Source organism: Saccoglossus kowalevskii, chromosome 21 (assembly GCF_978046115.1).
Source record: "Saccoglossus kowalevskii chromosome 21, keSacKowa6.1, whole genome shotgun sequence".
Classification (NCBI taxonomy): domain Eukaryota; kingdom Metazoa; phylum Hemichordata; class Enteropneusta; family Harrimaniidae; genus Saccoglossus; species Saccoglossus kowalevskii.
In genome coordinates this window covers 19,796,044-19,821,874 of record NC_140661.1, presented here as the reverse complement: position 1 = coordinate 19,821,874, position 25,831 = coordinate 19,796,044, and the positions used below count along the sequence as shown (strand labels likewise).

General features: G+C 34.9%; 1 protein-coding gene across 1 annotated transcript in view; it reads left to right on the top strand.

Annotated features, from left to right (window-relative positions):
- Positions 1-25,572, top strand: part of LOC102803688 (uncharacterized) — a 45,443-nt gene extending 19,871 nt beyond the window's left edge. Inside the window, exons 4-14 of the mRNA XM_085495214.1 lie at positions 437-1,718; positions 11,818-11,945; positions 13,493-13,800; positions 14,518-14,749; positions 16,801-17,014; positions 17,160-17,378; positions 18,036-18,219; positions 18,683-18,805; positions 19,173-19,268; positions 20,747-20,838; positions 21,836-25,572. Of these exons, the coding sequence (XP_085351340.1) occupies positions 437-1,718; positions 11,818-11,945; positions 13,493-13,800; positions 14,518-14,749; positions 16,801-17,014; positions 17,160-17,378; positions 18,036-18,219; positions 18,683-18,805; positions 19,173-19,268; positions 20,747-20,838; positions 21,836-21,956 (2,999 nt within the window). The 3' untranslated portion in view covers positions 21,957-25,572. The remainder of the gene's footprint in view (positions 1-436; positions 1,719-11,817; positions 11,946-13,492; positions 13,801-14,517; positions 14,750-16,800; positions 17,015-17,159; positions 17,379-18,035; positions 18,220-18,682; positions 18,806-19,172; positions 19,269-20,746; positions 20,839-21,835) is intronic.
- Positions 25,573-25,831: the final 259 nt, after the last annotated feature.

The following is a 25,831-nucleotide window of genomic DNA, read 5'->3' as shown; positions in this document are numbered from 1 at the left end:
TTGATAACGATACTGGGCTATAAAATGCTTTGAGAGGTTGTTGTTGTGCTTTTCTCCCTGGACGACAAACAAGAATTCCAATGAACATTCAAGGACCATAGTATCTCAACTGGTGTCTCTGTATGTAAAAGCAAGTGCATGTACAGAAATATGATGAAATGTGGTTTGAAAGCTTTCTACATCAGTAGCGATGAGATTTAGATCTACAATGTGAAGGCCAAAAAGTTCAACCCTGTGGGTTTTCTTGAGCATACACCAGGTCTATATTTCTCAGCCCATCAAATTCTGTGTTTGCAATCACTAATATCCCGAACTTCCTGGTACTGTTGTACCACATAGCACTTTGATTGATTTATAAAGAAAATTTCTATAATTTTTATAAAAATCAATTTTTAACATAAAAATACTAACACAATTTCTGAATTTGTTTTGATAGGCTTGCTTACTGATGAAGTACCAAGATACCCAAGTGATGAAGATGAGATTGATGTTGTTTCCTTGGATGCAGACTCGCAGTCAACAACAATAAATGGCCAGGATTATTTTCCAGATTTTGAGCATGTTGTGGAAGGAGCAGTGGATTTATCCAAATTTGAAAAGCGGGCTGAAAAAGTAGCGGAAGAAAAAGTAAACAATTCACCGAATAAACCAGACTCGACTATTAAAGTAAAGAATAGTGACACAAAACAAAAAAGGAATCGTACGAATAAGAGTCCTAGTGAGCATCTGCAAAACAGGGAGGCGGCATCCACTTCATTAAACTCTACAAATGAAAATCCTAATTTAGAATCAGTGCCCACAAACCAACAAAACTTTTTCCCAAATGGGCTTGGGGAAGATTTACTTTTGCACCCATCACAAGCAGATCATGAACAGGAGGTTCTTGATCTTAGTTTACCGAATTCTGAGAGGACGCTAAATAATGAACTCAATTCTGGGGTTCACCATCCGGTGCCGGGGTTGATGGGATTTCATGATCCACTACTAAGCGGTAGTGAGGAAAATCATCTTGCACCTAGCTTGGGCATGGCCAAGACAGCTTTTCGACCAACATGTGCCTACTTACAACAACAAAGAGCTATGTTGCCGATGCATCCACACCAGTCAAGAAGTTTCAATCTTGAAAGGACTGAGTTAAACATTAGTGAGAGCTCCGCTTTTCGACGTCCATCCCCCACCTTAGTGAGTAGCAGCAGTCACACAAACCCGTCAGTTACGACAAACAATACTTCACAAGTCGTCAGTGCCGGGAGAGGTTTCCATGATGATGTCGTAAATGTAATGCCATCAACGAGTGGATTGAATAATCCTTCTCACGACTTCAATCAAACTATGCATGACCCTCTTGATTGGCTGATGCCTTCAGATACCTCTGATGAGGATTCAGACATAGATATTGTTAGTGTCAGTGAGCCAGATTCCCAATCTTTTCTTGGATTTATCCCAACATCCAGTGGCGTTGCAAGCGGTGCCATGTGCACATCAACTACAAACTCGGTAGATGCCACTCCAGTTGAGATAATAGATGATGATGAACCTGTTGCAGGTCCAAGTCATGAAAGGAGACATCTATTTGATCAGTTGATGGAATTTGATATCACTTCAAGTAGCTCTGATAGTGATAGCAATACTGATGTGGAAGTGGTTGCTATTGATGCTGATGAAGACACTGATGAGGATGTGCTTGATGATGATGATGATGATGACATCATATCGAGGTAAAATATCATTTCTATAGTTGAATGGCTTAACAGACATACTATAAAGGAAAAAGGACAGTTAGCGAGATGGTTTGCCACTTTGATTTTTGTCCTCTCTGAACTTGGTGGGGCTGTTACATTGACACTTGCAGTTTAAATCATACTATGATCAGGCTATTTTGGATATTTCTTGAATTATACTTGAGTGTAGATAGCAAATTAAGAATACTAGTATTTGTTGAATAGGTGTACTTGGATTTGCAAATCATCATGTTGATCGCCCTATGAAATATAGTAAAGTGGAGCACACGCAGCATGCCATCTGTCAAGGGGCACGGCAAATTCCAAATTGTTTTGCAAAGTTGCAAGCCATCTGTCTGAATAATTCACAGAAGCTTTGTAATTTGTACAGTGACTTGGACCATGAACCAAATTCTCCACTTGTGGCATTTGATGAGTCATCCATGTCAATCCTAGTGCATTTCCCATTTTATTAATGACTAAATTCTTTGTTACCTGGACAATTAAGGTAGAGATGCAGTTTATTTGTGAATTTCAATCAAAAATAGTTTTTTTCGTTTTTTATATAGATTTTTATCTAAAGAACATTCTGTGAAAATTTGACCAATGAATTCTTATTGGAACACCGCTAAAATTGCTGTTTATTTTCTGGTTAAAAATAAAAAACACTCACACGTGGCAATGTTTATGTCCAATTGCCTAATTTGCATGAGTAACCAAATAACAGGACCTTTGATTGACAATATGCAAATCGAGATTGTATGGGTCATAGTTCATTCAATTCACACGCATGTGCAATTCATCTCAAATCAGTTCTCGCTCGCTAACAAACCAAACATTATATTTCCTCAGCGTTTTTTATTTCCTCAGCGTTTTTTCCTAATTTTTATCATTACATTATGCGTGGTGTGAAAAGAAAGAGAGGTAGAAAGAAGATTTAGATGATTTCTATGTCGGAAGAGGCAAAAGCTATACTGAAGGCATCAGCCCACCGAACGAAAAACAAAATCGATGTGAGCGTCCAAACATGACTTTCCCTGAAGGCACGAATCCAAATTTCTGATTGACTGAGAGATTTTATTTTTAAATAATTGTTCTCAAAAAATAAACTGATCATGTGAAGAATAATTTAACATTGTTTACAGTGATAACTGCTCATTGTCGAAACGAAGCTTACCCATTCACGCTAGTCACAATAAACATCATACTCTTGAATAGGCGTCAGTGACTACGGTAAAACTTAGAAAATGACGCCAAAATACACCTTAAAAGTCCCATTTTATTTTTTAGCTCCGCTGTCGACTTTGTCGAGCGGAGCTTATCATATGAGTGATTGTCCGTCGTCGTCGTCGTCCGTGTCAATGTTTTACTTTTTCGACTTCTTCTTGAAAACTACAAGCCTGAATGCTTTGATACTTGGTGTATATGTACCTTGGGTAGACCTCTCTCAGATTTGTTCATTTCATGATGATATCTTCAATTCTCTAATTTTGGTGAATATTTTTGTCATTTTTAGTAAAAAGTGATATTTTCGACTTCTTGTTGAAAACCGCAAGTGCAATTGCTTTGATATTACATATATAGGTACTACATGTGGACCTCTCTCAGATTTGTTCATTTTGTAATGATATCTTTAATTCTCTAATTTTGGTGAATATTTTTGTAATTTTTGGTAAAAAGTGATATTTTCGACTTCTTGTTGAAAACCGCAAGTCCAATTGCTTTGATATTTACATATATAGGTACTACATGTCCACCTCTCTCAGATTTGTTCATTTTGTAATGATATCTTCAATTTTCTAATTGTGGTGAATATTTTTGTCATTTTTGGTAAAAACTGATATTTTCGACTTCTTGTTGAAAACCGCAAGTGCAATTGCTTTGATATTACATATATAGGTACTACATGTGGACCTCTCTCAGATTTGTTCATTTTGTAATGATATCTTTAATTCTCTAATTTCGGTGAATATTTTTGTAATTTTTGGTAAAAAGTGATATTTTCGACTTCTTGTTGAAAACCGCAAGTCCAATTGCTTTGATATTACATATATAGGTACTACATGTGGACCTCTCTCAGATTTGTTCATTTCATGATGATATCTTTAATTCTTTAATTTTGATGAATATTTTTGTAATTTTTGGTAAAAAGTGATATTTTCGACTTCTTGTTGAAAACCGCAAGTCCAATTGCTTTGATATTTACATATATAGGTACTACATGTCCACCTCTCTCAGATTTGTTCATTTTGTAATGATATCTTCAATTCTCTAATTGTGGTGAATATTTTTGTAATTTTTGGTAAAAAGTGATATTTTCGACCTCTTGTTGAAAACCGCAAGTCCAATTGCTTTGATATTACATATATAGGTACTACATATGGACCTCTCTCAGATTTGTTCATTTTGTAATGATATCTTTAATTCTCTAATTTCGGTGAATATTTTTGTAATTTTTGGTAAAAAGTGATATTTTCGACTTCTTGTTGAAAACCGCAAGTCCAATTGCTTTGATATTACATATATAGGTGCTACATGTGGACCTCTCTCAGATTTGTTCATTTCATGATGATATCTTTAATTCTCTAATTTTGATGAATATTTTTGGTAAAAAGTGATATTTTCGACTTCTTGTTGAAAACCGCAAGTGCAATTGCTTTGATATTACATATATAGGTACTACATGTGGACCTCTCTCAGATTTGTTCATTTTGTAATGATATCTTTAATTCTCTAATTTTGGTGAATATTTTTGTAATTTTTGGTAAAAAGTGATATTTTCGACTTCTTGTTGAAAACCGCAAGTCCAATTGCTTTGATATTTACATATATAGGTACTACATGTCCACCTCTCTCAGATTTGTTCATTTTGTAATGATATCTTCAATTCTCTAATTGTGGTGAATATTTTTGTAATTTTTGGTAAAAAGTGATATTTTCGACCTCTTGTTGAAAACCGCAAGTCCAATTGCTTTGATATTACATATATAGGTACTACATGTGGACCTCTCTCAGATTTGTTCATTTTGTAATGATATCTTTAATTCTCTAATTTTGGTGAATATTTTTGTAATTTTTGGTAAAAAGTGATATTTTCGACTTCTTGTTGAAAACCGCAAGTCCAATTGCTTTGATATTTACATATATAGGTACTACATGTCCACCTCTCTCAGATTTGTTCATTTTGTAATGATATCTTCAATTCTCTAATTGTGGTGAATATTTTTGTAATTTTTGGTAAAAAGTGATATTTTCGACCTCTTGTTGAAAACCGCAAGTCCAATTGCTTTGATATTACATATATAGGTACTACATGTGGACCTCTCTCAGATTTGTTCATTTTCTAATGATATCTTCTGTTCTTTAATTGCCATGTGCATTGCTAACAGCGGAGCTATCTCGGCCGACAGGCTGCTTGTTTTTAGCTCCGCTGTCGACTTTGTCGAGCGGAGCTTATCATATGAGTGATTGTCCGTCGTCGTCGTCCGTCGTCGTCGTCCGTGTCAATGTTTTACTTTTTCGACTTCTTCTTGAAAACTACAAGCCTAAATGCTTTGATACTTGGTGTATATGTACCTTGGGTAGACCTCTCTTAGGTTTGTTCATTTCATGTTGATATCTTTAATTCTCTAATTTTGGTGAATATTTTTGTCATTTTTGGTAAAAACTGATATTTTCGACTTCTTGTTAAAAACCGCAAGTGCAATTGCTTTGATATTACATATATAGGTACTACATGTGGACCTCTCTCAGATTTGTTAATTTCGTGATGATATCTTCAATTCTCTAACTTTGGTGAATATTTTTGTCATTTTTGGTAAAAACTGATATTTTCGACTTCTTGTTAAAAACCGCAAGTGCAATTGCTTTGATATTACATATATAGGTACTACATGTGGACCTCTCTCAGATTTGTTCATTTTGTAATGATATCTTTAATTCTCTAATTTTGGTGAATATTTTTGTCATTTTTGGTAAAAACTGATATTTTCGACTTCTTGTTAAAAACCACAAGTGCAATTGCTTTGATATTACATATATAGGTACTACATGTGGACCTCTCTCAGATTTGTTCATTTTGTAATGATATCTTTAATTCTCTAATTTTGGTGAATATTTTTGTCATTTTTGGTAAAAACTGATATTTTCGACTTCTTGTAAAAAACTGCAAGTGCAAATGCTTTGATATTACATATATAGGTACTACATGTGGACCTCTCTCAGATTTGTTCATTTTGTAATGATATCTTTAATTCTCTAATTTTGGTGAATATTTTTGTCATTTTTGGTAAAAACTGATATTTTCGACTTCTTGTAAAAAACTGCAAGTGCAAATGCTTTGATATTACATATATAGGTACTACATGTGGACCTCTCTCAGATTTGTTCATTTTGTAATGATATCTTTAATTCTCTATTTTTGGTGAATATTTTTGTCATTTTTTTGGTGAAAAGTGATATTTTTGACTTCTTGTTAAAAACCGCAAGTCCAATTGCTTTGATACTACATATATAGGTACTACATGTGGACCTCTCTCAGATTTGTTTATTTCGTGATGATATCTTCAATTCTCTAATTTTGGTGAATATTTTTGTCATTTTTGGTAAAAAGTGATATTTTTGACTTCTTGTTAAAAACCACAAGTCCGATTGCTTTGATATTACATATATAGGTACTACATGTGGACCTCTCTCAGATTTGTTCATTTTGTGATGATATCTTCAATTCTCTAATTTTGGTGAATATTTTTGTCATTTTTGGTAAAAAGTGATATTTTCGACTTCTTGTTGAAAACTGTAAGTCCGATTGCTTTGATATTACATATATAGGTACTACATGTGGATCTCTCTCAGATTTGTTCGTTTTGTGATGATGTTTTCAATTCTCTAATTAATTTATTTTGGTGAATATTTTTGTAATTTTTGGTAAAAAGTGATATTTTCGACTTCTTGTTAAAAACTGTAAGTCTGATTGCTTTGATACTATTCATATTGTTCATTTTCTAATGATGTCTTCAGTTCTTTAATTGAAATGTGCATTGCTAACAGCGGAGCTATCTCAGCCGATAGGCTGCTTGTCTAAATCCCATCCCGAATTTACGGCAGAATCTGGTCCCTCAAATAAGGGGCACGTGAGCTTTGATTCTAACCGGATATATTGCACTGGGTCGGGGAGATACAAACTTTTGTGTATCTTTTGTCCAATGGGTACCTGTACTTCGATCATTCGCAAGTTTTGCTCGGTGGTGCGAGACAGCTTTGTTTGCAACCGGACGAACTCCGTTTAATTCAATGAAGCAAACAACTGACAATGCTAAAATAAATTGCAGAGGTACGCTAAAATTAATTGAAAACAACCAAATAATTTCAATGAAAAATAAATCACAGAGAGAGGTAACTTGATACATTACGGTAACAACTCTTTTGACGCGCTGACCGCTTCTCCGCGTCTGATGTTTTGTTTTCCTTGTCATAATACTTACTGATTGATGATTTTGTTTTGATTTTTGAGTTTTTTGCCTTTGCTTTTTCCGTGAAAAATAGGGAAGTTTATGTAAATTTGACGGACATTCCATTTTTTTTAAACTAACGAAGCACACTGTTTAGCACTCCTATTTTATTCATTTGCCGATTTCTATTCAGAAAAATTCGACTGCTCGAAAATGCACCTCTCTTGGAGCTCTCTTCTTGCAGGCGACCGTCGCCGGTAGTACAACAGCATGTTTTGTACGTACATCCGTGCGCTGATTGTCTGAGACTGTCTTAGAAAATCCCTGAATAAGGCGTTGCCAAAATCGGAAAAAATAAAATAATGCCTCCTTAAAAAACGAACATAATTCAAATATTTCTTTTAACAAATATGTTGCAGTGGGAAAAATGGGATTGGAAACGATGAACAAAACTTCAAGTTCTGTGCCTCGCGTTTCGATTCTAGGATTACGCGATTATTCATTATTGTGCGTTCGCTTCCTGGAGTTCTCAATACTACATAAAAATCATCAAGGATAAATAATTTAATATCCCACTTTGTACTCTTCACGGTAAACCATAGGCTCTGAAATACTTGTAGATTTTTTATTGAAAATACATCGAAGAGAAGCCATGATGTTTTGATCGTGATAAAAGGTCACCTTCCTAGGACCGCCCCCTGTTTAATAATTCATGAGATGACGTCATATTTACTGGGCATTGCAACGTGTTTTTACCGACCCCCATCAAAACACTGGTATGAATGATGTGTTTCTGATTTATATATTCAAGAGCAGTTGTTCTGGTCCAACGATTTTACATAAAATGTCTATGTCTATACGTTAACTTTCAATTTCAATAGTCTAAAAAGTATGACAAAGTATGACAAAGCAGTAATTCCCGGTTTAACGCGCAAATATGCAAATTAGCCTTTTTCTCGTCTTCTATTTTTGGTGAATTCTTGGGCTTTAAATTAAAATAGCTGATAGACGCTTTGGCCATTTGCCTCGAAATTTTCACACATTATTGACAAGGTGTTCCCCCCTTCAAAATGCGTTTATTACGGCGAGTGGAACAAAAATAACAAGTCCGCAATTAACATGGATATCTAAATTATGCAAAAACTTTGAGGTCATGCTGTGTGAAAGCCGTTAGAGAGATGAGTGGACGCATTTGAATTAGTAGTATACCAAGGTATCCAGTGATGCAATTTTACCCACAAACGGACTTGAAGTTTTTAAGCTAATTTTTTTTAAACCACTTTTGTCCAAAAAAGCATATTTTTGACCCAAAATCAAAAACGCATTCTGGATATTCAAAATAAAGACAAGTTTTACAAAGTTTGTATAATAAGCTTTCAGAAAATATATAACATGTTGGATATATAATACCATCTTCATTGTCTAATTACTCAATTAAAAAACAAGTCAAATAAACTGCATCTCTACCTTAAATTCTTTGTCGTTGTTTTGAGTTCTGCTACTTCAGCATCTGTACAGTGAAACCTTTCTAAACTAAACACCGAAAAAGGTTTAGTTCAGGGAGCTACGAACAATGGAGGAACAACGTTTTGATAAGTCATAGTTACCGCAATTTGCATTGATGATTAAGACGTGATACGCCATACATGTTCAACAACTTTCACCGCCATGTACAGCACCATCACTGTTGCAGATTTTGCGAAGGTTTCTGACATTTTTTTTGAAAGGGCATATCGCATCATTTCGAGTGATCATACCACTTTGTGTGTTAACAATTTTGTTTTTGTGTTCAGGGGTGCCGAAACATGGGATAGCTGGTGTCATATACATGATATCTCTCAGCATAATCTTGTTAGCGGTAAAAACCTGGGGGGTGTTATATTTGTCGCGTTTGACTTCATGGTAGCGATATGCACGTTGTTCATAACTATGATTCTTTAGATTTGCTAAATTCTTTTGTAAATTCCATTTTTGACTCTGATGTGCGAAGCACACAATGGGAGTCTTTGCAGTTGGTCTGTCTGTATGTATGTATGTGTGTCCGTCTGTTCCACTGCTATCTCAAGTACCATACATCTGTTTTTAATAAAACTTGGTGCATAGATGCTCTGGGCCAATGCGCAGATTTGATTAGTTTTTGGTAAAAAGCCGTGCATATTAATTACCTAATTTGCATGATAATTAGCTAATTTTTAGCTGTTCCATGACTGTTCCATTGATATTTAAAGAACCACTTATTGAATTTTGATTAAACTTGGTACATAGTTGCTCTGAACTTGTGCGCCGATTTAATTAGTTTTTGTTAACAATCCGTGCATATTAATTAGCTAATTTGCATGATAATTAGCCAATTTTTAGCTGTTCCATGACTTTTCCACTGGTACAATATCTAAACAACCAAACATTGGATTTTGACATAGATGCTCTGAACTAATGCGCAACGATAAGTTTTTGATAAAAATATGTGCATATTAATTACCTAATTTGCATAATTAGTCAATTTTCGCTTTTTCACTGATATCTCAAGTACTAAACATCACATTTCAATGAAACTTGGTACATAGATGTCATAGGACACTGCACAGACCTGATAGTTTTTAGGGTAATATCTGTACATATTAATTACCTAATTTGCATAATTAATAAATTTTCAGCTTTTGATATCTTAAGTACTAATCATCACATTTCAATGAAACTTGGTACATAGATCTTCTAGGACTATGCAGAGACCCGATTAGTTTTAGGGTAAATAATTGTGCATATTAATTACCTAATTTGCATAATTAATTTTCAGCTTTTCCACTGATATCTCGTGTACTAATCATCACATTTTAATGAATCTAGAACTATGCAGAGACCCAATAAGTTTTTGGTAAATATTTATGCATATTAATCACCTAATTTGCATAAATAACCAATTTTCAACTTTCACACTGATATCTTAAAGGCCCAGGTATACTATAAATAGGCTCCTAAACAATAGGGATTATTTCCTTGCTTGTCACGCTGTAGTAAACAGCTCCAGCCAAGCTCCGGTAAAAACGTGTTTTCTCGAACTTGCAGGTCGATTATGTCATGCCAAAGTGGATGCATGTGACTATAAATATCACAGCAGTGACTGTGTGTAATATTTATGACAATAAATTGTGTACGAGCTGAGATTTTGGCGGATAAAAGTAAAAAACATGAACCGGGGAAAGGGATGCGCGACTAATCTTGAATAATTGCTACTGTCAATCAAAGTCACGTGATGCTGGACCGCTGAAACAGGATGCGTCATAGGCTATGCAAGTGATTAACACCATGCATTAGAATAGCCACACCTCCAATTCACACTTGCCCAGGGCAAGTGAATTGGGCCTTTAAGCAATAATCATCACATTCAAATGAAACGTTGTACATGTATGCTGTAGGACAATAGACAGACCTAATTAATTGTTTGTTAAAATCTGTACATATTAATTACCTAACCAATTTTAGGCTATCACACTGATATCTAAAGTACAAATTATTCCATTTCAATGAAACTTATGCTATGTTCACACGGCAGCATTCTATCGGAGCCAAACTACTGCTCATTACTGGTTCATTAACAACTACTGTCGCTGTGTCACTTCCTGTGTTTGTCTCGCGATCGTTGATAGGAATATGAACAGATCTCAGATAATCTTGTTGCTTCCCAACTCCACAAGGTTTACTAGATACAAGAACTGCTGATAACCTAAACAAACGTGGCACTTCAGTCTGTTTATTAGTTGTCCGAGGTTGAACCCCTATTCTGACTATAAGGAACTTAAAACGAAAGGTGATCATAATTTCTCTAGTCAGCATGCAGACAACACCTCTAATAAGAGATCCAGGAAACCTGCATATTTCACTGTTAGGTGATGGAAAGCAAGTCCATTTTTTATCAATTTACAAATATTTTATATCATAGAACTGAGTTTTTAATGATTACTTGAGCATTGATCAAAATTTCTTGAAAACATAGATTCAAAGACAGAAAAGAAATATTACCATGTGAATAAAACTCTCAGTAGGTTATGTAACAATGATAGTAAACAAACCAACATGAATAGCCATGCCTCCATAAAAGCCTTCAAGTACTGTAAAATGCTTCATTTTAGCTGATTTTTGATTAATTGAATGTAAAATATACTGGGGGGGGGGTATATTCGCTGGATTTTGTTTTCACTGGCTAGCACTAATCTCTTCAGCAAAATAAATTGCAAGCGAAATTAATGTGTTTTACAGTAGTGGTTTGAGTTTATATAACTTTCATGTAATGGAATGGGGAGGGGTAAGCATTTGCTTTATTCTAATTTCTGGTTTACACAAGGTGTGTACGAGAATAGAATACTTTATACACACAAATTTCATGCAACTACCAGTTTGAAATAATGAAGAAAATAACAAATACAAGACACTTGGTTCATTTTTAATTCTTAATCAAGGAAAACCGACTTTCTTTGCATATTATTATCTCAAAAATCTCTAAGAGTGAGTTAATCCTGGACATCCCTTTTAGTACATGAATGATACATTATCTGATTTGTTTTGATGAATTTAGCTGCCATTGAACTGCTGGACCTCAGGCTTATTTTTCTCAGCTTTACGATTATTTTTTTTCCACTTCATTTTAATAGAAGAAGCAAATATGTGAAGTTGGAACCAGGCTCACAACAAAGTTCTGGTGTCTGCAGTAGTAAGTCATCCAGGATACGGAATAGACGCAGAGCGGTAGATGTTGTAGATCTTACGGTATCAGATGAAGGTGAGTGATGCATTTATTTGTTCTCTTGTGATCGGAATACCATAAAAGCATTAATTTCCTTTGTTGTTTACTTTCTACTGTTTGATATTAACTTCATGCAGATTTTCCGGTAGCTTTTCAAACTACCGATACTGCTAATTTGAAATTCAATGAAAGATGATTATTATAAAGGAACATAGTAGATATTTATTTATTCTTTAGGTCAAAAGTAAATTAAACTACATTTAAATCATAATACAAAAGTTGCGTAGTATCAATTAAAGCGGGGGAGTCGTCACCTACACATGCGTCAGGTTGCCACAGCGTGTCATTGTTTACAAACAAGCGTCTACCCATGAGCCTTTCCGTTTTTAGTGTGTGTTATCGTCTCTTGGGACTCAATTCTCGCGCGAACACAGGTGACAACCCTCCCACTTTAATATCATAACAATATTAAATTCTGATTTAATTTAAATTATTATATATCTGTCATTGTAGCGCCATAAGTTACATTGTGTCGTAACTTTACGGTATTTTACAGGGTATTTTCATCCTACCATATAAGGAAATGCGAATTCCAAATATTGAATGATTACGCGTGAAAGCGCCTTCTAATATTAAAAACAAACATGGCTGCACCAAAGTTTGACTGGATCAACACAAAGAAGTTAGCTAATTCTGTTCTAAACTTTTTGGATTTCTGTATTCCCATGATGTATCCTTGGAAGGAAAAGATGTATAATAAGGTTATTACGAGGATACCTCAGAGTATGCACTCCGACAGTACGCCGTCGGATCGATACTGGCACTGTATTGTCTTCGTGCATACTTTGAGATATCCTCGTAATAACCTCATATTATCTGATTTATCGGTAAAAGTACCGGGGGTAGTACAAGTAAAGTAGATGATAAATACCTAAATAACTGGATGAGGACTTGTCATTGACAAGTGAATTAATATAACAAGAGATTTAGGATTATAAAGTTGAAGAAAAAAATAGCTCAAATTTTTCTGGGCAATGGTTTTGCACACTTTTTCAATGTGTGATTTCCAATTTAAGTTATCAATGGTCACACCCAAATAAGACGACGATAGCACACACTTTATCACTCTGCCATTAATGCTCAGACACCTCTCAGTTTTAACAACTTGGTGCATTTATTATCATGTAGTTAGTTTTGTCAACATTGATGGTCTATTTATTGGCACTGCTCCATGCACAGACTCTCTGAAAATTACTCCAGTATAAGTCTGAAAAAATGAAATAAATATGTGTCATTTGCAAAAAAAAAAAAAAAAAAAAATTAAAGGTATCATTATCATTGATGTAAATTAAAAAATAAGGTGGGCCAAGAATTGATCTTTGTGGAACACATGGAATTTAATTTTCTATGAAAGGATGCCATTGTAATGGTGATAAATAGCTCACGATTTGATAAATATTGTCTGAACCAAAAAAGGGCGATACCTCTGACACCATATGGATTCACTTTTTGTGGAGCACAAATGTCAACTGAACATGGTCAGATAATTACTATAATTAAAATAATTTTATTTTTCTCATCAGAATCCCAACCAAGTACCTCTCAAGGCAGTGTTGTACATGCTCAGACTTCAACCCAAACTGAACCAACACAGAGTACAACTCAACAACAATGCCAGCATCAACAAATTAATGGTTTACATCTAGATTGTCCAGGACACCACCATCATCATGCTGCTGCTGGTGCGGCGGATGCCATGCCGTCCACATCGGCATCATCTAACTGTTGTCAACGTGGAACTTGTATCTCTGCAACATGTGGTTCATATATTCCACCAAGTAGTGGTCCACAGACTACAGCTACAGTTAATGGACACCCTGTCCTAGCACATGTAGGTTTTATACAGTACGGTCCAAGCGTAACAACATTTAGCTAGTTTTAAAGTTAGTTTTGCTTGCTTTCAAAACTGCCTCGTCTTCTAAATTTAATACCGATAATCTGCCTAAATGACTTGTATTAGTAACTTTAGTAAACACTACAAAGTTAAAATATTTGATGTTAATGATGCTTGCTTTAAAAAACATATGCATGTTTTTAAGCTGATAGCCAGCATGGAAGTTGAGTTAAGCTGAGACTGTACTGTATATTGCGCTTTCTATTCAGAGAACCCTGTACGATATAAAGACCACACATCAATAAAGATCATTTTACTGAAGTACCTTGGTGTGTCAACTATACACAGGCTTGACAATATTATACTGGATTTTTAAAAATGACTTATTTTGACTATAGACATACATTATTTACTATGAAATATGTTATTTTCGATTGAATTTTTCACTGAAGGAATGATTCAGTTAAAATAAAATCCGACGAATATACCTTTTTCCCTATATTTTACAATCAACTTTTCAAAAAATCGGTCAAAAATAATTTCCATACAAAACACCAAAAAAATTATTTTCAATGAAAATTAATTCCAGCTAAAATAAAGTATTTTACAGATTGGAAATAAGGGTGTGTAAGCAATATAATATAAAGACATGTATCAACAATTAATTGTTCTATAGTATATTTAGCTACCATAACTATGTCTATTTTCTTATAGGAAAGTACTGGCAATACCTCTGTCTGTGTAACACTGGATAATAATAACATGATGAGCTGTGCTGTTGAAGCCAGAAGAAGACAACACCATCATCATAACCACCATCATCATCGTCCACTTAGACAACCACATCAGAGACAGCAACACGGTGTAAATCAGCGACATCCAAGTCGACAGCACCAGCATCGCCATAACCAAACCGGTCTGAATAGTCAGACTGACTTGCCATTATGTAAGTTATAAGGACGACCATAAAAACTTTTCAAGATGGACATTCAAAAATCAAGAAACCCTTGTTTTCCCCAAAAATATATAAATATATAGAATTTTATAAATTGTGTGTCTGCGAGCTTTGTCGATCAGGCGAGCATGTACTGAAGCAGCTTTCTGATCAGACGTAAATTTGCGCATTGGGTCTCCCAGGGCCTTCATATAAGGTAGCAATGAACATGGACCCTTTCAAAAGTGTGTGGGTTGTTTTTAGCTCCGCTGTCGACTTTGTCGAGCGGAGCTTATCATATGAGTGATTGTCCGTCGTCGTCGTCCATGTCAATGTTTTACTTTTTCGACTTCTTCTTGAAAACTACAAGCCTGAATGCTTTGATACTTGGTGTATATGTACCTTGGGTAGACCTCTCTCAGGTTTGTTCATTTCATGTTGATATCTTCAATTCTCTAATTTTGGTGAATATTTTTGTCATTTTTGGTAAAAAGTGATATTTTCGACTTCTTGTTAAAAACCGCAAGTCCAATTGCTTTGATACTACATATATAGGTACTACATGTGGACCTCTCTCAGATTTGTTCATTTCGTGATGATATCTTCAATTCTCTAATTTTGGTGAATATTTTTGTAATTTTTGGTAAAAAGTGATATTTTCGACTTCTTGTTGAAAACTGTAAGTCCGATTGCTTTGATATTACATATATAGGTACTACATGTGGACCTCTCTCAGATTTGTTTGTTTTGTGATGATATCTTCAATTCTCTATTTATTTTGGTGAATATTTTTGTAATTTTTAGTAAAAAGTGATATTTTCGACTTCTTGTTAAAAACTGTAAGTCCGATTGCTTTGATACTGTTCATATTGTTCATTTTCTAATGATGTCTTCAGTTCTTTAATTGAAATGTGCATTGCTAACAGCGGAGCTATCTCAGCCGATAGGCTGCTTGTTTAATTCTATCTGCGTTAACCGAGAAAATGTTAGTCTATATGCATTGCTTCAAAGCACCTTTTTTCCTAGCCACATGCCTGTAGTTTGAGTAAAAAGGTTTCCAATTTGTTAAAATAGTCGTTAGTTTGATGTGTTGAGATGTCTGTTTGGGATCACTGTAGATGTAATGTGACATAGATCTAGGAATATCAGGTTTTGCTTCACTGTGGACTTTGTTGAACGGAGCTTATCATACGAGTGATTGTCTATCATCGTCCATGTCAACTTTACTTTTTCAACTTCTACATGCTACATTCGACTACATGCATGATTGCTTAGATACTTAGATTTATTCATACAAATACAAATTAAAGGAATACATTTAATTCTTTTTGAACACCGCAAATAAATTGAGTACATTTAATGATTATTTTTTGTTAAATAACTTGGTGAGTGAATTAATTGACCATTTTCCGTTCACTGCGAGAATCACGCGTTATGCGTAAAAACAGGACAAACAAAGGTCATAGCCTCGTAGTGGCGTTAAACATCGCGTGGGATTCGACAAACGCAACAATATTTTGGGGGCATTTCCATGCTTGATGATAGACAATTTTGATTAAGTGAGGGTATTCAAAAGTAATATTCCTCTGTCGAAGATCAGCTGGTCAATGTGAGCTACGAAATTAAGAAATTCAAGTTCAAAATCAAATCGTTCGATTATTGCGGCAGACGTTAGACGTGCGCCTTTCATGCATCTCGCGAGGTCTCGCAATTGTACGGAAAATCACCTATTGAGGCTGCAAGTTAATAGTTTGTATGATTTTTTTCAACCCCTATTTCAACTACTGTAAATGCATAATTGCTATTCACTTTTTAATTTTTTTGCTGAGCAGAAAATTCTGCTAAATTAACAGATCAATATTTTATTCAGATTTCACAGTTACACCTAGCAATGCTATTTTTTGTGAATTAATTGAGGCTGCAAGTTAATAGTTTTATGATTTTTTAACCCCTACCGTATTTCGACTACTGTAAATGCATAATTGCTATTCACTTTTTAATTTTTTTGCTGATCTAAGATTTCTGCTAAATTAACAGATCAATATTTTATTCATATTTCACAGTTACACCTAGCAATGCTGCCACTGCTCCAAGACATCCCCAACAACAACAACAACAGCCGCCATCACAGTTACACTACCATCCCGGTAGAGCTGCTCACGTACCACCATATCATCAAAATGTGCCCCCTCATCATCAGCAACTGCTAAAACAACACCAACGCATGACTGAGGAACACCGCAGACGCTTACAGATGCACCAGCAAAACATGCAAAGGTGATTGTGTAGTTTAGTTCATTTAAATTTTCACATAGTACATCCGAACAAGATCAGAGTGCACACATAGATGGAACCTTTTCTGATTATCCTGCAAGACTTCTATTTTTAACTAAAAAAAAATTATATAAATATTTGTTTCCAGACAAAGAGAGAGAGTGTCTCAGAACCTGTACATGCATCATGTGCACAGACTGCGACAAGCTCAGCGACAACAGCAACAGCAGCAGCAGCAACAACAAGTACAACAGTTGGCACAACAAGCACAGCAGGTTTATCAGCAGACTTTACCACCAGGTCCTGTGTTTGTCGACGAAGTTGTTCCTCCACCCATTCCCCCTGTTCCTTCTAATCCAGTAGAAATGTAAGTTGATTTTTACTCATGTTGTAGAAATGTAACTGTTATAATTTGAAGCTATGACTTTTAGTTTTGTTATTTTTCATAATGATATTGATACATTGTCATGGAACATCTCGTGAGTATTTAGACTCAGTTCCGAAGTGGCAGTTGAGCAATAAACACCTTGGCTACAAGTGCTCCTCTCTAGTGCATTATTCTCTCGGATTTGGTGACCAATACTCACTTGGTTCACTCTACCTTGAGAAGTCTGTTCTCAGTTTACAGTTACTTTGTAGGTTATGTCATCTTTAGAGAATATAGTTATAACAATCAGCAGCATAGTATTTGGCACTTTTGTCTGACTTGTAAACTCTTGTGATTTTTTTTCCTTCAAGTCTGGTCACTACTCAGCCCATTTGTATTTGCACACAATCCAATGCGCTCTTCCAATAGAAATCACGAGTGCACGTTTGTGACCTATATCTTGCGACCACTGCCCTTTAAGCCACTGACTAATGTACATATATTAATGAACACTCTTGCCCAAGCGTAGACAATTAGGATGAACAAATATAAAATTAATAGATCACATTTGTAAATAGCTGCTGAGATCTGATTGAGTGATAGAGAGAACCACAATTGCTAAAATAGTAAACTTTCAATTTCATTTTATCTGTGTAGAGATCATAACGAAGGAGATAGCGCACCAGTAGAGGGGGCATCAAGAAACTGTGCTGGAGGCAATCCTGGCGTTCATCAACATAGGCATTTACATCATCATCTTCATCATTATCACCATCAACCTCCACGACTACATCATTTTACTCCTACTCCAGGTGTACATGTGTCGTTTGGACACAATATCGTAAGTATATTTCAGAATATTAATTCTATGTATGATTTGTAGTTGGGTATTTTGCTAACACAGCGAACATTTCATGATGTCACTGTGATACGCTTGTGGGGGTACTGAATTCTCAAAGAAAGTTCAAAGATAACTACTTTATTCTGTTACAACGTTACAACAGCAACTAAAGATAAAACAAATTGAGATTCAAGAGCAAAGTTCTAAGAACAAAGTTAGAAAAAGTGATCATGATTGATTTATTTGATGACACATGTCAGAACATTTGAAGCAGTTTGATACTTCATGATAATAGTCTACATCTTGTCACCTATCTAGGACTCGCTCAAAAAATGCTGTGAACCATTTTGTGCTGAGAAAACAATGTTGTGTATCCAATCATGGCTAAAACAAATTGGCTTCACATTCGACAGAACTTCACTAACTTCCCAATGTTACGCCATTGTTTTTCATCCCTCTGTAGACCCAGCAGATGCCTGAAATGATACCACCACTATTCCCGACTAGACATTTCCCACCGATGTTGGGACGCGTTAACGTCATGTCTAGAACCGCCAGATTAATGTTTGGCAGACCAACATATGAGGTATTTCATTGTTACCGTAAAGTACTTATTATATCCCACACTGCTACTGTATCCTAGCAACTGTCAATAAATTTCTTGAATTACTCAAAACGATGTACCGGTACTGTAGAATACTTTATTTTGGCTATTTTCGCTGAAGGGATGATTCCTTGAAAATAAAATCCAGCGAATATACTTTTTTTCCTATATTTCACATTCAACTCATCAAAAATCAGTGAAAATAAACTTGTTAATGCATATGTTAAAGTAGTGAATAATTAAATGCTTTTTGGATTGATAAATGTGATATATCGTTGATAATGTACATGTTGGTATGGTTTACTATACATGTATTTGAGTAATTAATTGTATATTTCGTCTCCCATAGGAACTGGTTAACTTAGAGGATAGATTAGGTCATGTCAACAGAGGAGCTTCACCCACTACAATAGAACGTCACACTTTCCCCCATAAATATCAAAAGGTATGTAACGATGTTATACTTGTTCCTATTTAAACCAGGGTTTGTATGATCCTTGAATATACTGGAAAGTCCTAAAAAATGTACAATTACTATTGCAAAGTGGATATCACCATTAACCTTTTTACCATAAGACTTTCTCGCTCCAAATTTGTCTGCACTTTTTAGTCCTCGTCCTGACGCAGTCCAAAAACGGGAACTTATGTTTTGACCTCCGTGCGTGCGTGCGTGTGAACCTGTATCTTAGGAATGCCTGGACCAATCACAATCAAACTTCACACATACATCATACATGATATTATATGGTTTGAGCAGCAGTGACTGAATACAATGTTTACATAAATAAATTGGAAAATTACAGTGATATTGCACATTACACTTTACCCGATAATAATTGTTTTGCTTTTTTGGTGTGCAGAAAACGGGAAAAACGCATGCTTGAGTTCCACGTCCAGTGAGATTCAGGTCGGGAGGCCAAACGTTTTGTTGGTTATTTAGGGCTGATATTAGAAAATAATTCGCCTATGTTTCAATTATTTCATTCCATCGCCAAACCTGTTCAAGAGACTGACTCATTTCTACTGGATCCGTGCCCTGGAAAGTTTATTATTATTATTATGAAGGACTAGTTCTCGTCGCAGTACGCCTGTCCAACAAAACAAGCTATATATCTGTGTATTCTACATGCAGTGCAATGTATGATCAATAATGGTTTTGTGTGTTTAAGTCATAATCAATTATGTTGCTACTGGTTATATTTAATGCATGTGTAGATACAATGATTGTAATCACTATGTAAGCTATTGCTAACTTCACATATTTTGTTATCTAAATATAATTGGCGAACTAATTCAAAAAATAAATACTGATATCTAGGTTTCAATTGAAAAATACATTACATAAATGCAAATAAAAGAGCAAAATTAATCCAATTACTACTCAAACCATAAACGTTTCATAACATATGCACGTCAATTTGTTTCACAGTCTGATTCAAGATGGCCGAATTGCGGCCATTTTTGTACTGAATAATCATCAAAATCAAGTATTTCTCGGCTGTTTACAGATGGATTTTGTTCAAACTTGGTGTATACATTGGACATTGTGGGACCTTGATGCAAATCATTTTGTTTGTCAGATAATAATCAAAATGGCCGCCAGTCGGTTAATGAATGTGGTTCTAGTGCCATTTTAAATATTAATTATACATCATGTCATTGATATACAGATATATTGGTTTGACGATCCTATTCAAAATGGCTGAATTGTGACCATTTTTGCGCTAAAAAATCATCAAATATCAAGCATTTCTTGCATTTATGGATGGATTTCGTACAAACTTGGTACATACATTACGGGTTGAAGCTGACTTATCTTTGATTTGGATGATTTCATTTTGGTTCAGTATCCTCACAGTTCTGTTAGAGGGCACACTGATTGAATGGTGACATACAATATTGAATGTTGTTTCTCTGCTGTAGGTGAAAAGAGTGTCAGACTCGGAAGAACCTGAGACTGAGACGGATAAATGTACAATATGCTTGTCACAATTTGAAGTAAACGATGATGTTAGGTAAGATTGCTCTTGGCTTTTGATGTTATCTCGGTTGTGCTATGTTTTTTTTTTTATCCTATCATTGCTACACTATTGTGCATCTGATTTCGGGGATGGGGGGGGGGGTCTATAGGTTGTAAAATTGTTTGTATGTGCACTTGTGTAGTGACTTTTTGACAAGAACCTGTTATTTGCACTTGAATACCAGTTTATGGGCAAATTTTGTCACAACAGATTGCAAGCTAGTGTTAACATTTATCATAAATATGAAGAGTTTTGAGCATATGAAAGTTTTGATTGTTCTAACTTCAGTTTAAAATACTGTTGATTATGAATTGTTGGCCTTTGTGAAAAATTATAAAATATTTTGATAATAGGAATTTGTTACAACTTGATGTCTATACGTATACATTGGTTGCAAATAATCTCGGAGGGGTAACAGACTGCCGGTATAAGAGTTCAAACAAGAATACATGAAACTTTTTCTTGCAGTGTACTGTCTTTTCAGTCCCTGTTTAGGTGCAGTGCAAAAACTGATACTTATGGATACACCTGTGTGTGTGTGTGCATCTTGAACCTGCATCTTGGATATGCCTGGGCCAATCTCATTCAACTTCATGCACACACATCGTGCATCTTGAGAGACATGTGCGGATTCATTCGTTTCACAATCCAATTAGTCATACATCAGGACACACATGTTTGATGATCTAATTTAAGATGGTGGCTGTATTAATGTTAATAATACACCAAAACTAAGAATTTCTGCCATTCCAGAACTTCTCATTTGTGTATAGACAAATTTTGTTAAACATGCATTGAACATATTAGAACCATTTGATTACATCAAATTAAATTGTGTTCCAGAGCCTTGTTTCTGTTTCAAATTTTATACATTTCTTGCACTTGATAACTCACAGGGACTGTGTAATGTGATTACTTATTTGTATTTATGCAATCACCTCTGTAATCATAATTGTGTATTGATACGAACAATTTTTTTATTTTCCTCCAGACGTTTACCATGCATGCATCTATTCCACATTGCCTGTGTTGACCAGTGGTTGGCGACCAATAAACGTTGCCCTATATGCCGTGTGGACATAGAAACTCAACTTACAAAAGATCCTTCATAGAAGTTCACAGCATTCTGTATAATAATAGTAGAAGAGGAGAAATAAAACTACATTGTGAAGTGTACTTTCAGACATGCATTCGTCTGAACCATGTGTTCGTACATGTTGTGTGTAGGTGTAGGAGTAGTTGTCTGTATTTACACATATAGATATATATTGATATCTAGTGTTATAGAATGCATGAAGAAGGCAAGATTACTCAGAAGAAGGTTCTGGATGTTGGCTCATACACTGACGCAATCTTCACGGAAAGCGTCCTGCCATGAAACACCACAACATTAGTAATCCAGTTTCAGTTATTGTTAACCATAAAGTAACATAATTTGTAAGCAATGTACGAAACAAACTTACAGGAAAGTCGCCAAACCACACCCCCCCCCCTCCCCGATCTTCGATAATTAACAAATTCCCTCATAAAATTAAAGTGGTTTACTGCACGCCTGAAATTTTACTTTAAGAATTCAAGCATTGATTGAAATTTCAAATCAGTGATGGCCCTCAGAATATTTTAAACCCTCTTTCTTAGTATTTATTGAACTGCCTGGCTTGCACTGTCTGTTTCAGCAATGTTAAGCATTTAATCTGAAATTTGTACCAGTAAATGATCACTAACAAACCTGCTCATTCAAAAAATGACATTTATCAGAATAATCATCAAATTTCGAATGAACTGTTTTTATTCTAGCCTTCTTGGGAAATTAGTAATCAATTTAACACCTGTGTGATAAATGTACTTTTTCACCACAAATTCACACTTCAAAATAGAAAAATTTTTGGAGTTAAAAACTGAAAATTGATTTAAATATTGTCGATTTGCTCCAAAATTAGGGTTCATTTCCAGAAATATTGACAAATGAAAAGGTTAAAAACTGGCGCTTCAGACCCATGTGGGGAGGGAGATCTTCTTCCTACATACATTTACGTAAAGATTTATTTATCAAGTTTTGACATTAAATTAACATTTAAAAAAAAACAAATTTTATTTGAAATATATTATTAAATATAAAAAAAAATGGCTAACGAAGATCAACAAATAATAATGCCAAATAACCAAGATTTGTTCTGCATTCTTAGATATGTTTATATAATTCTAATTTCAACGTGTGCATGAGACTCGCTCCTGTAATCGGGCTACTTAATTAATGGCGTCTTATTGATATATATATTGAGCCTAAATTCAGATTACATTAAAAGGAATGTAGCTATGCTAGATCTCTATGTAATATTGTGAATAGATATATATTATGTATATTAGTATTAAACAGTGTCTTTTTGTATCGTGTCTTGCGTTTTTTACCAATCACATACTTTTGAGCTAACTTTGGTAATTTACTGAGATATTAAAGTGAGAGAGTCATAACAATGTCATGGGTTCCTTGCGATGTATGTGTATAAAATGCATCGTTTTACAAAAAACTCTTGCGGTTGTATTCATAGGTGAAATTCAATGAACACTATGATTGTGGTGTGTTAAGGCTCTTGACAGTCGATACACACCCCCCCCCCAAACAATAAATTCTTGGTTTGATTTTTTAGAGCTTAAACCTATGAACTTTGTTAGCATTCTGATGAGCTATCGCTGTTTCTGTGTCGTGTTGTCATTTTCATTGCAGACATTGAGAATACATACATTTTACATAGTATATATTTGCATTTGTGAGCTTTCATTCAACTATACAAGAGAACATTTTACCCAAGTGTAAGTTTTTTTCTCAGTAGAATAAACCACAGAATTGGCCTACTGCCAGTATAATTAAAAATGATGTCATTGGCATAATGTCATTTACTTTGACTGAACAGACTTGTGTGTGGTAGTTTGTGTTAAAATGACATGTTCACATTGTCAACCTTAAATCTGCGATCCAATATCATTCCTGTAGCTTTATAGGAGTTTGAAATTGTGGAAAATTGTATTTGCTAACACTATTTAAAGGGACACCTTCATTATTTGAGTCTAATTTTACAGCAAATTAACTTTCTTGATTGAAACCACAAGAGATTAAGAGTGTCACATGATTCCCTGGTGCAACCATGTCCCTTTAAACAGTGTGCCAACATGTGTGCGATCACAAAGATCTGCTTTGAATATTAGTCCATAAAGCTCTAGGAATGAAATCAGAGTGCAACTTCAGATTGGATTTAGTGTATTTCTTCTGTACTGTGTAACAGAGCTGCTAATTTATGTCACAATAAAAACAAAATCTCTTTGAAATATTTTCTAATGCCTTTATGAGTTGCATTCAATTGAATCTCTTTACTGCTTCTCCGAATCCATGCATTATAAAACGTCTATTGCTGATAGTATAAAAAGGCTGACCAGTCAGCCATGGAAATTATGGTGGGTGGGTGGATGCAAGATTTGTAAACTTCAAAAATAGAGCACATTAAAAAAGCTGCCAAAAAATTGCCCTGGTGACTCTCCCACCCCCATGATTTCAAATGCTGTCAAGCCATTGTGCTTTCATGAGTTCTGTCCTTTTAAGAGATTGAAGGTCTCATTCACAAATGTAGTTTATTCATGCTGCTTATATTTGTAATACAAGTCTATACGGAAAGTAAAAGAGCAGATGCACATCCTCTGTTCAGTCTTCAAATGCACGTACTGTCAAATGGACATTTCACTGGCCATACACATGTGGAGGTTGGCCAGCAGTTTTATTTTAGCATTTTCACTGCAAAATCCCATACAAAAATGGGACAAAGGTGATAGGTGAAAATAATTTGAATATTTGTAAACCCCCCCCCCCCCCCACAGTAATATTAATGTTCTTTACCTAAGTACACAATGCACTGGCTGTACTATTAATTTTGTTATGCCATCCACATGACCCAAGAGAAAAACAACTTCTGCTCAATTGAATTCCAGATGACTGATGTGTCTATGCTCAATTGGGAAAAAGCTGCTATTGACTGGGCTGTAAAATATTATAGAAATCTGTGATAGGTAACAAATTAGACAATTTGTACTCCATCCATGTCTATTATTGAGGAAGGGTGCTTTGAAACTCCTGAATATAATAATAGCTGAGACTATGCTTACCTCCTATCAGTATAATTGCACTGAAAAATAATCTGCAATTTTGCGTGAATTGTAATAACAGCTATTTTTTGGGGAGAGGATGTTTGGGCATGTTTGTTTCCACAACACTGCTGGACGATTAGGAGCAAATTTCATCTTGCTGTGTGTATATTGTCTTGGAGGAAAAATGTTAATACCCTCCTCCCAAGAAGTTCAAAAAAGAAAACAATACAAGCTTCCGAGATTACTGTTTCTAGACTTCAATCCTTGCATTTACGCGTGTTCATGTTCCTATTAATGTATCAGTAGATGACTGCCGCAACATATGACTAGCTCTAAAGAACTTGAGGGAATATTCATCTTTTTCATTTCTTGTGATCCGTTGAGAGCGAAAATTGAGTTTCAATCTTTGTAATTCTTTTTTTATATGTACGTGTATATTTGTGTGTTGTTAAGGAGGGATTCCTCTTTGTTGCCAAGGAGTGACTAATGTCACATACTTACAATAGTTTACATGTATACCTGGTGTCTGCTACATTTTATTTAATGTCATTCTCATAAAAAAAATCATGATTAAAATCCTCAAATAGTTAACAAGTTTTGCTTGTCTCATATGAGTGAGTGTGCGTCATTGTCAACCGCATCCGCATCAATCGATTACGTTTTCGACGACTTCTTCAGATTTGTTCATTTTGTGATTGATATCTTTGTCTAATTTTGGTCAATATTTTTGTAATTGTTGGTAAAAAGTGATATTTTCAAAAAGTGAGATTTGTCAATTTTGTGATGATGTATTCTATTCTCTAATTGAAATTGTGCATTGTTAACAGCAGTGCTAACTCAGCTGAGAGGCTGC